Raw genomic sequence first — 12,770 nt, forward strand, 5'->3', positions numbered from 1 at the left:
GTCTTTCCTCACAGTGACTCTGAACCAGAGCAATTAAGAAACCAGACCTATGGCCAGCTTGTCATCCTAGGTGCCAATTTCATGTGGGCCATTGAACTTGAACATCCTGCTACTCTGCTTACATATGCATTTGGAAGAGTGGAGGCTTCTAGCTCTGCAGCTGCCAATGGCAAATATTAGGTAGTCAGAATATGAAATAATGTATTTCTGTGCCTTCCTGCTCTTCTGATTCAAGTTATGGGGCGGGGTCGGCAACCTTTCAGAAGTGGTATGCCGAATCTTCATTTATTCACTTTAATTTAAGGTTTTGCCTGCCAGTCATACATTTTAATGTTTTTAAAAGGTCTCTTTCTATAAGTCTATAATATATAACCAAACTATTGTTGTATGTAAAGTAAATAAGTTTTTTAAAATGTTTAAGAAGCTTCTTTTAAAATTAAATTAAAATGCAGAGCCCTCTGGACCAGTGGCCAGGACCCAGCAATGTGAGTGCCGCTGAAAATCAGAAGGCGGCACAGGTGCCATAGGTTGCCTACCCCTGTTATAGGGTCTGTTTTCTACTTGAGGTGTATGGATATCTGATTATTCTTAGCACAGATTAAACATGCTTTGAAAGGAAGATGAAACCTGCTGGTGTGGTAAACCTTGGAAGACAGTGTTCAGTGCTATGACCAATTCATTAGAAGTTCAGGTCTTGCTCTTAGTAAGGCTGTAATATCTGTCATGTAATTAATCACCAGTAAATTGTAGTATCTGCTAATGTAAGTCTCTGTAGCTGAAGTTTTCATTTGTTGCTTTACAGGGTATTCAAGGACTTTATCGAGGTTACAAAAGCACAGTATTAAGAGAGGTAAAACACTTGTTTTCTGTTTTGAAATTGTTCTGTTGCACTGTATCATATCTTGTTGGGAAAAAGAAATCATGGTACAACTGTGTCAAACAGATGGTTCTGCAAACTTTCAATACAAATATTTCATTCTACCAAGTTAACTATTTATGGATATGTAATGGGAGCTTAAATAAAATATTGAAAAGCATCTATGATATACAAGTGGCAACTAATCTGTGCCTCACTCCTCTTAGTTTTGATACTGCATGGATGTAATTGAATGGAAATGCAGCGGCGGATCCAGGCATCAGCCCTCCAAGCGCGTGCCTGCGGTGGCAAGCCGCGGGGGGCAGCCTGCTGGTCACTGTGAGGGTGGCACAATCCTCTGTTGAATTTTGTGAGCCCAGTCTGTTCTCGCTGAATTAATTGGGAGCAAGATCAGAGCTAGCATGCAATTTCAGCGTTGTCACTCTTTTTAGGTATTGGTTGTGGTTTTGGCCCTGATTCTGTAAATTGGATTCTTTGTGAAGCCCTGCTAAAGTCAATGGACTCACTGTGGAAGCAGAGCTCTGCCCTTGGGAATCTGATTGTATGATCGAAGCATTTATGTTGTAGTGATTTTTTTTGTCTTTGAATATGCTCCGTCTGTGACGTGCCTATAGCTCTCATTTGGAGAGTGCAAGACGAATATGGATTCTCTCTACATATTGGTATTGGGAGGATTCCCAGCTGTTATATTGTGATTCTAATCTTACAGCTCCCTTGCACTCTAAAAAGTATTGAGTAGTAGTACATTTAAACAAAAAACCATTGCTTAGATTGTAACGTGGTGATATGGGTTTAAACTTCTCGTGCAGGCTTGTCATTTGCAGAACTCTTTAGAGAAGGAGACAGGATTGGTTTCCTTTGAAAATAATAGTATAAATGTTTTTCAGAATTGTGCTTTACCTACTGTGTTTAGTTAGTTGTAGCACATGTATTTTGTTCTTAAATGAGACTTAGCTAAGCAATCAGGGTTGGATCTTAGCCTTTTTTAACAACTCACTCATTTTTTACCTTTAAAAAAGATTTATTCATTATTTATGTTACCATTGATAGTAATGCTAACTAATTAGCATTTGAAAGCTTTCAGCAGCATTCATTGCTTTAAAGAACTTTCCTTCATGCCCAAAACTGTATTCAGGGATAAAGATATATGTATTGTGTAAACCTTACTACATACAGTAAGAAAATCCCAAATATAGTGTTGCTTTAAGTACCAACAAGTGTTAATGCCAGAGTTTATTTTAGCCATTCCAAATGTTTCAAAAATTAGTTATTTGTGTGAAGATGACACTTGCTTTTCTGAAACATAACCCCCACCACAGCTTCATCCTGTACTTATTTTCTGGCTCACTAAACACACGTTATTCCCTCCGATTTCATCTGGAGGCAGGCAAAAGAGGGCAACAAGGCTTTTTGATTTCTCTGAGGGGTTCTGAATAAATGAATAAATTTAGATGCCAAAGAATACAGATTTTGCATACTAACAGATAAAACACATGGTTACAGCTGGATGCAAGTCTCTCTAAAATTTGTTTTGACATATGTCAGGATGGTAATTAATTTCCAGGCCCTTCTCCTAGCCTAGTGTGTGACCTTTCGGAGATAACTTTGTTTACCCAAAATAGCAGGACTTTGCTGGAAATTTAATTGGCGTTCTTTCTACTATGTATATTCATAAATGATCCTTCAGAACTGATTTCAGTTGAAATATTGCTTTTTTGGAGTATCTGTCCAATAGAATGAGAAAAATTATTGCCTAATGAAATATAGTTTCTCTTCAAAATGAAACAAATAATAGATGATCTGTTTAAAAAAAATCCCTATCCTTTTAACACAATGTTAAGACTATCACATTTTGTGACACTAAATATCGCTTTTTGCAGTGAAGTGTCCATTTGATAGTCTGAGTAAAAGCAGCACATTGAACTCTTTGCTGGAAATGTTGTAAAGCTGAAACTTTTACAGAGTGTTCCCTCCCCACCCCCTCCCCACTTTGAGAATGCATTTCTTCCTTCCTTCAGCAGAAGATCTTCCATAAAAGCCTGTGTTAATTCATTAGATACCTCTGTGTGTTCCCTGTATTGTATGCATACAGTAACATTTAATTCTAGCTGAATCTAGTGTTTATGGAATCTTTGCATGCTTCAGCTTTTGCTTGCAGAAAGCCATTTTAGTTCACAAGAAAGAGTTTCAGTATATGGGCTACAGTGTTGGATTTTTTTTTTAATGGGGCCTAACATATTGATTAACTTCAATGGAGGAGCGGAGTGGAGAACTGAGCCATTACTTAAGATTCTGTCCTAACTCAGAGCAGATGGCTAGTACATGTGTCTCTCCCTTCCCCTTTGGTTTCCACAAATTTCTCATTCCCCTTTTAGTGTCTCTTCCCTCTCAAACTCCATTTCCTATTGGTACCTACATCTTTCTCCCTTTTGCTTCTCTCTGCCTTTGGGTTCTTCTGACCCCAGAACCCCCAAGGGAGATTAGGTGCATTGCAGTTGTGGGTCTGTTCCTCCATACATGCACTAGCATTGCTAGCACCAGCCTGAAAGATGCATGCTCAGGCCCTCGGAAGAGAGCTGCTAGGCTAGAGGGCTGGGCTACATGATTGCTCAATGAGACTTTCCTGTCTGGATAAGTGGCAGGACACAGAAGGCTGTGAGAAGACATGGAATTCTCACGATGTCATTTCCAAGTGAGAGGGACACTTTCTCGGGTGGTAGTACACCATTTTGTAGAAATTAGATCATGCTAGTGAGAGGGGGTGTGAATTATTTCCCCCAACACTGAAAAATGTGTTCACAAAAACTCCCCAACAATCTTACAGCAAGGCAGAGAAAATATCCATTATAAGGTCTCCAAAATGTCTTAATTTTCTACGTCTGCTGAGACTCTACACAAGCAAACTGAGCCAGAGTTTTAATTCCTGCATAATTCATTTTATTAACTATGACCAAGTAGAACATCTGTTAAAATTCCATAGTGTTAAGTTCATGGGAAAAAGAGAGCAACCCCCAAGTTCTCCTTGGAATTTTTCCATTTACATTAATGCTACAGCCTTCTAACAGATGTCTTAAATGGACATTGCTATCAATGAGACCACAACACAAATGAAAATGAAGCACCTTGTCAAATCTCACTATTTACCATAGCTCACTGTATAATGAATGACTTCACTCTATGCATCTGTGCACATATATGGTAGCTTCACAGTAGCAATAGCATAGTTAAGGTTGAAATGTCACTTTTGTTGTAAATTACTGCTAGTGCTTGGAAAATGCAAAGTGCTAATTTAAAAAAGCCCAATAATTTGTCACTTCTAAACATATTACAGCTGGATTGAAAAATTATGTTTGTCCCAGCCCAGGAGTGAACTGAAGAAGAAATAATAGGTGGTTTTCAGCTCTTGGTGGGTTTTTTGCTCACCAATAACCTGACAGAAGCTCTGCTTTAGAAGATCAAGCCTGGCATTTGAATGATCATGAATAAACGTACACTTTGTACTTAGCCTTGTCTGAGGAAACTTGAGCTCCTACCCTGCAATGGGCTTTCAGCAGCTGGATGTGACCTACTGAAGTCAAAGCAGCAGTGCCTGGGCAGAGCTAATTGCAGGATCAGGGCCTTCATGTCAAAGTAAAAATACTGGGGGTTTGGATCTAGTCATGGGCTGATGAGTGGATTCAAGCCTTTAGGAAGGTCTTTACCTTCAGGAAAATGGATCAGAGAGTTAACACAGATGGTGCTTAAAGTAGCCAACAGTACTAATGAGTAAAGGCAGTAGCCAGCTTGTTACTGGAAGGGGAGAGGACATTTCAGCTGTATCCCTTCTGAGAGAGTGAACCAGTTACAAGGAAATCTTATTGACATCTTAGATGGCAGCCCCCCGTTGAAACACACAGCAGCAATTTTGCTGGAGCTGTTGGCTATCATAAATACTTTGCAGTATGTGGCAACACATATACACAAGGGAGCTGTGAGAACTTGCCATGTTTTAAGAGGAGAAAGCTAAGAAAAGCAACAACAACAAAAAGCCTCAAAATATCTTATTACCTGGCAGAGAGTGAGGTGCAACCTGCAGCAGTTAGAAGCCAAATGCCCCTCTAACAGCTGCACCTGTTACTCTCTCCCAAATTTAAAGTGCCAATTTGCCGAGCATTCTGGGAAAGGCTTGCATAAAAGGGTGAAACCCAAGGGAGGCATTTAGAAAATGGGGCAGCTCTTAAGCAGTGGGTTAGAATTTCTGAGGGTTAGTGACTGCAGTTAGAAAACAGTCAGCCTTGTTTACAAGTGAATCCTAGGGTGCCATATGATGGATGTAGCTCTGTGTGTGTGTGTGTGTGTGTGTGTGTGTTCCTTTTGTTATAATATCTTGATATAAATATCCTGGTCTCCTTGGCGCTTAGTTTTTTAGGTTTATTGCTACAGGGTAGAACAAAGTTGCTGATGGAGTCGTCTTTGAGTTCTGCAATTAAAATGTTGACCTTGGTCTTTCATCTTGGTATAGCTTTTTTGTGTATGTAATACACACAGTATACACACACCTTAGCAGAATCAGGCAAATAATCCAGTTTCTTATTACAGAACTTGTTTGGAAAACCAAACAATGCTCTCTAACAAAATGCACACAATAGCTGTCTTCACTTTGTTCTCTGGGAAACCACCTGTTTTGTTTGTTTTCCTCATGAAGCTCTTAGTATGCTGGATTTAAACAGAATTTGCTTTTTTAGGCTATAAAGAGAACTGCTCAGGATCTGTCTACAATGGTTCACTTTGCATGACTGAGGCTTTAGACTCTTGTCAGGCAACCAGAGTTTCTTAAACTGAAGAGTATTTTCAGCTAGCACCAAAACACTAACTGAGACAGGGTTGGGAACTGGAAGACAGATTAAACATCCAGTCCAACATTTGTGGGAAATGTGCATAATTTTTGTGGTGTACTTAATGGAATATCCACTACGGCTAGGTTGAAAAGTATTGTTGGAAGGTGTCCATACTGCCCCACTGTCGTCTTTAATTGCTTCCTCCCTTTCAGTTTAACGCCGTGCTATTTTGAAAAGCGCATTTCTGGAGTGTATTAGCTTTTGGGTAGAACACTTGGGTGTTTCTATCTCCCTATGTCAGCCAGAGAATTTCATTTTAAAAGGCCCTAAAGTACTTGAGGCAACTCTCCATGGTGAAATAGGGAGGCCGGTCTCCATAAGTCAGGGTCCAGTGGTCTGATGCTTTAATATAGTTTGGAAACTCACTTTCTAGATCGCAAGCTGGAATACTGGTAAATGGAGCTATCGATCATTTATTTTTGCATTATATACAGTGTAGTTATTACTCTCTTTAGGCACAGTAGAATAACATTTAAAAACAAAAATAGATGTCTCAAAAGTCATTGAAATAACTTTCAAAGTCCACAAAATAACCCTGTATTTTTGTAATTGATGTGTGAATAAACAGGCTATGTGACATGCCTGGAAGGTCAACAGACTTTGGTTTGGATGGACCAAGGCAGAAAGTGAAAATGTCCTGTATCTCACACATACAGATAAATGCCAGGTCCTCTTGCCTATTTCATTGAATGCACCTTCTTTTTATAGTTAGGTGCTAAACACACGTGTGTAATATAGCTACAACGTGTTCCATTGGTAGAGCAGGAGAAATGAAGTTCTGGATTCATGATTCTGCCACCAATTTGCTGTTTAACCTTGGACATGGGGCACTTTTCCTCACTGCCTCGCATCTGTAATGTGTGAGCCTGTAATATCTCTGGATGCAGTGGGCTCTGTACATGCAAAATTATACTGTATTTAAAATCTAAAGTGTTGTATCTGGACTCTGGGGGTAGGCAAGATATGTTGAAAACTGTGCGCCATATTTAGGGCATACAAGATTTAATAATGCAAATCCTTCTCAAATGAATGTGCATGTGAGTGGGGTTTGGTGGGAAGCCTATTTGATTTCATGCTTCAGATAGGGGCGCGGAGACTTTTAAAAGGGAGCTTGAAATCAGGCATTTTGAAGACAGTACTTTCTGCAGTAATCATGATCACACAAACGAGTTCCAGCCATGTGCTAGGATCCAGAAAAGAAGCAGGAGGCACCTGCTACACTGTGCTCTAGTTTGCTAATGCTGTGACGTCTAATAACCTAAGAGGTGTGTTCTTGGCATTGGTTGCTCTCGATACCACAAAGTTTGGCAACCACTTAAAGAATACACTCTCAATCATTATCATGTCTGGTGGGGAAACTTAATGTGAGTCCATCCCTCCCAAATAAAATTGCATGTGACAAGGTTCACTATCTTCTAGTTAATCTCTCTTGTAGGAGAGTGTGCTAAAAAGACAAATCCGAGGCAAGGTCCTTTGCCTCAACAATTTGGGATGTTAAATATAACAGACACAGAGAGATGGATTACACAGAGAAGTGCAGACACAGATGTAACAGAGAAGTGCAGACACAGAGAGATGGATTTCCCTTGTTTGCGGGGGTGGAAGCTGAAAGAGTTGTGCATAGATAGATAGAAGAAGGAATCTTGAAGACTAAAAACTTCTATATTTGGTTGCAATCTCTACTCCTTGGGGAATTCTATGCTACCACATGTATGCATATTTAATAAGCCGCAGATTTCTAATTTTCATGCAGAAAAAAGCTTCTGCCAAAATGTTGCTGAAGTTCTGCCATTTGCCCACCCGAGGGCGCTGTGGTGATAGAACAAAGGTGCAGCTCCCCCCCCCCCCCCCCCCCCCCCCGCAGCAAGGAAAGAGAGAGATGCCTTAGCGGTGCTTGTCAGACCAGGTCAGGAGACAGGATATGTGGGGTGCTGGGGGGCAGGGTGTCAGACAGGGGCTCACAAGGACTAGTGTGGAATGACAGACTGGTGTGATTATATTGTGTTATTTTGACAAAATATGCAGAATTCTGCAGAATTTTAAAGTATTGTGCACAGAATTTTTTTTTTGTTGCAGAATTTTTAATTTTTTGGTGCAAAATTCCACCAGGAGTAAATCTCATCAGAGTTTATAAATTTAGCAGGATCAAATGCGGTCAGTCATTGCACCGGAGACTTCCACAGTGTTGTGGGAATGGGGATGGCACTTTCTCTTTAGAGTCTAGAAGCATAGTGTGGAAGGCAGTGGGAGCTAGGCACCTAACCTGTTTAGCTGCTCTTGAAAATCTTACTAGGCACCTAAATAGTTTTGTAAATCTGGCCTGTTGTCTTCTTTTTTGGAGACATAAAGCGAGATTCTAATGCTCGTGATTTGCTTAAATAGGGGGGGGAATCCCATGGCATTTTTGCCTTACTAGTGGTGTCAACTTCTGTACTATAGGCAACAGGATTTTGTCTATCTAAATTCTCTCTGCTGTTTTCAGCTGGATACAGAAGTCTTCACTTCCTGTCTCAATTAGTGATATAATACTGCTGTGTACTGTTAAAGAGTCACCAAGCTCCATTCTGGAGATGCCCTCAGTCCACTGTGTGCACTGGTTTAAGTGTGTGTGTGTGTGAGTGAGATTATATATTATTTGAATCACATATGTACAATATCCAGGATTACAACATATACCTTTTAAAAAAAGCACTTTGAGATCCATAGGCGTTAAAAATCCTGTACGAATGTAGGATTATTTGCTGTGGCAGGATATCGGCAGTAGAAACCGATGTCACTCAAACAGGAAATTCTCACTGGAGAGGGACCTTGTTTTGCCCTGAAGTAAGCCGTGATCCCAACTAACACTAGCAACAATTATCTGATTTCAGCATCTGGCCTAGTAGTCTGAGATTTCGGTAGTTCTGTTAAGGGGGCCAATATTTTTTTTTAAGTAGTTAAAGGGAAGGCAAAAAAAATCTGGGCATTACTGCTCCTATGTAAACGATTACTGTCAGGAGAGAGAAGGGGAAGTGAGACCTTTTTTTCTTTTATTTCCTCGTTATGTTCATGTTGAATAGATGTAGCCTTGATCACTACAGCTTTTATCCACTAGAGGGCACACGACGCCTATGATTTCTGCAGTGTCAACCTACAGCAAACCTTTATTGCAGGGATCTAATCGGTGCATCTTGAAATCGACTTGGCATTAATCATGCCCCTGAACCAAACCAAAAAAGGGAACATCAGGAACAAGACCCTCTTCATTTTATTTTATATAGGGGAGTGGTCCCTGGAATTTTGTAGGGCTTACTCGTGTAAGTAAAGGGAGTGCGATTCAGCTCAGGATTAATACATGGATTCACAACTTAGAACCTCTGAGTTTTCCTGTGATACGAATTGATAGAATACATTCCCCAGTTCTAGGACACTCCAAATGTGGACTAAGTGAGTGGTTCCCTACTTCTTTTATACTGTTATCACATGCTATAACAGGAAGTTTCAAGCCACCTCCCCAGCCCATTCCGTCTAACCATAAAGAAAGAAATGGTGATGATGTGTTCCTGGGTCACTAGACCAGGTCGTGAGGAACCATGGTTAATGCATTCAGGCTAATTAAACTAACTTATTAAGAATCTGCTTTTTTTCTGAATTTGGTGAACTCACTCAGCTTTGCAAACACACCATAAGTTTAATGGTCATCTGGGTTGATATAGTTGATACCCGGAGTGCACCAGAATTTGGGAATCCTGTTGAAAATATAGTGGTGTTAAGATACTGAACCTGCTGGAAGGTGCATTCCCTCTCCTTATTGTATAAATGAGGGCCCAATCCTGCAGGTAAAGTTGAGTAGGAGTTAAATCCTCACAAGGACTGCAGACCCATTGTCAAATATCTTTGAGTACTGGGGAACGTCTGTCAAACTCCCCAACCTCCACCCCTCCCCGGCTCCAGTGTATGATTTTTAAATACAAATTCTTAATGGGAAACTTATCTGTTTAAAAAAAAAAAAAAAAAGGAAGAGAAGCCATGAGATTTGAAGAACAGTTTGATACTAGTTTCTCCGTAGTTAAAGCTGAACTGGCTTACAGGAAAGCCAAAGGTCTAAAATAGCTATCTTCTAAAGTAGCTATCTTCAAACACTTTTGGGGTGGCATGTAGGAGCTGAAACAGGCAGTCCGTGTGGATATGTGGAGGAGTGGGGGACAGAAGCAGCTCCCAGGTTATGATGCCATCTCCCCTACAATTTCACCAGGAAAAAACTCATGCATTATAAATATCTTATATATGATTTTATTACAGGCTCATACAGAAACTTTAGGCCAATCAGATATGCTGTCTGAGCTGCAGACAGAATTAGTTTTATTCCACTGGGGCCCTTTCTCCCTGGACTTTTATTTTTCTGCTAATTTTATTGAAGCAATAAAGTGAAGTTTCCTGAACCTTTTTTTTCCCTTTGTTTGCTGTGTGTAAATTGCTTTCCTGTTTTTGGTGTAAGGAGCTAATAGTACTGGCTAGAGCTAGGTATAGTTTGCTTGAGCTTTTTGGCTTCACTTGCAGATCTGGCAGTATGACCCGTCTCTTGATATCTCTCTCTTTGTGCTTGCTATTCCAGTCTTGGGCCTTTCCCAGTTAAAGACCGCCAGTGCTATAGACTGTGTGCTGTCTTTGTAATGTGGACAGATTGCCATTAAGGATTAAGTTGGGGCCACTCAGCTCTTGTTTTTTGTTTTTGTTTGATGCTTAACCTAGAATGTTAACACAGATTTACAGAGGAGAAAGACTGGGGGGTCAAATTCTGCATTGATTTAATGTGATCTTATTGGCTTCAAATACCGGGGAGAAGTCAGGAATAGCATCACACAGATCAAAACTGAAGTGTGTGGTCCGTAGTTCACAGGGGAGATTTGCCAGATATTTAACTGCCCCCAATCTGGCTTTAGCCAGTACTGAGATTTCCTTAAATTCAGGAGCAAAAATAAGGCTTTGGGGGCTGCATCGGGTGTAGGACTTTGGGACTTTAAATTGGATCCTGCCCCATTGACTTTAATGCACACAATGACAGTCAAGCAGGATTTGGCCTAGTAGATTTATGCCAGTGGTCGCCTACCTCACACATTTCTATTTTTTTGTCTGCTAGAGTAGTTTGTCTTTTGGCCTCTACAGCTGTACTGCTAATGTATCTTCTATTTCTGGAAATGACCCGTACGATTAGGTCAGTTTGTTTTAGACTGGCTCCCTGTCACTGGAGCAGAACAGCACATTTCCTCTGACTGCATGAAATCCACGGTAGACAGTCTTGATAAATATGATTAATGGCCTCCTCTGCTTTTCACCGCAGTTGAAGGCTTCATGGGAGATTGTGTCAACTGGGGGATCAGTTTGTCCAAAACTTGCCATCACATAGCATAATTCAATCAGATGAGTATTCTTTATTAGGTACATTTTCTTCATTGTTCCCACTCTAAGCAAATCTTGTGTCATCAAACTATGCTAATAGCTTGTGTTGTGACAGTCCCACCAAGACAGCTGATCTAAAAATAATGTAGTGCTTGGAGTTTTTTGCAGTTTTTTGAATATTTGGAAATTAGTTACATTTATTGAAGTTGACCTGACTATACATATTCCTAAAATTAGTTACATGTTAAAGCACCTTGCTGAATCAAGGCCAGAGTGAGTGTATGCATGGATGCTACTGCCTTACCATGGATAAAGTTCAACAATAGGACTTTATCAAAGGAATGCACACGTCAATAGGGCACCGACACTTCTGTGTTTGGTAACGTGACTTATAACACAGCATTTATATGATTTTATAAAAGGTCAAAGCAAACCATTTCATTTTGTGGTCAAGGAACATTTGACTGCATTGTGAGATAAAAAATGCCTTTGGGGCTATTGTTTTCCTGCAACGCACAGAGAGAGAAAGAAAAGAGAAGTTAATAAAGTCACTTTGAAAAATGCTCTGCATCAATTCCAACAGTTGCTTGACCTCTCGGCAATGAATAAGAATAGGTATATGGAGTCATAGATGTTTAAGGCCAGAAGGGACATCACATCATCTAGTCACAGGTCCCTAAAAAACACCCAGCCCTGTCCCCACTTCAAGTCAGTCAGCCATCGTTAGACCCAAGTATCTCAGAGTACAGGAGACTAAAATATTGTGAGTCAGAGGCAGAGATCAGGAGGGAGTGAGGTGCCCCCAATGCCTGAGGCCTCTGCAGTGGCAGGGAATTGGTTTAGTAAGAGATGCCCAGATGATCCTAGCAAGCGACCCATGCCCTGTACGGCAGAGGAAGCTGAAACATCCCCGGGGCCCTGCCAATCTGACCTGGGGAAAATTCCTTTTCAACCCTACATATGGCGATCAGTTAGTTAGATCCTGAGCATATGAGCAAGAACCACTAGCCAAACACATGAGAGCGAATTCTCAGTTTGACCTCAGAGCACCAGTCCACCCCATCCAATGTCCCACCTGCAGCTGTGGGCCTCTCTAAGGCTTCAGAGGAAGGGACAAAAAAACCCCCAAACCAACAATCCCAGAATACATCTGGAGGTGGGGAAATTCCTCCTTGAAATATATAAATAGAGCATTGATCTGTGTGGGTAAAAAGATGTATTTTGATGTATTTGCATTTAGAGACGTTCATCTAGTGCCTGTCTGTAGGCTGGTGAACAGCCATGTAAGCAGGAAATATTTTCATTTGTGGATTGTGTTTAAAAATCAGAAGCTTAATTTTTCCCCTTTTAGTGGAAAGACTTGACCACAACACAGAAGGATCTCAGGCTTGACTTTTCACGTACTTCTACCATGCAATTATGCAGGCCTTCTAAAAAGAGTCTATCACCATTCTGAATAATTGAGTACAAGTCTTAATAGCAGATAATCCCCTGAAGTTGCTTTTGCAGTGCAGTCAAAGGACGGCTTTGTTAAGGCATTACCTAACAAATTAGCTGCTAAATACTAGTAATAACCTATTTCCCATAGATTGCATTTTAATTGCACCCTAAGCAATATGATGGCAGAAGACACTTAT

General features: G+C 40.5%; 1 protein-coding gene across 1 annotated transcript in view; it reads left to right on the forward strand.

Moving 5' to 3' along the window:
- SLC25A26 (solute carrier family 25 member 26) overlaps window positions 1–12,770 on the forward strand; it is a 131,907-nt gene that overhangs the window by 38,648 nt on the left and 80,489 nt on the right. The window contains exon 5 of the mRNA XM_050957538.1: window positions 803–850. Within this exon, the coding sequence (XP_050813495.1) occupies window positions 803–850 (48 nt within the window). The remainder of the gene's footprint in view (window positions 1–802; window positions 851–12,770) is intronic.

Source organism: Gopherus flavomarginatus, chromosome 6, assembly GCF_025201925.1.
Source record: "Gopherus flavomarginatus isolate rGopFla2 chromosome 6, rGopFla2.mat.asm, whole genome shotgun sequence".
NCBI classification, from domain to species: Eukaryota; Metazoa; Chordata; order Testudines; family Testudinidae; genus Gopherus; species Gopherus flavomarginatus.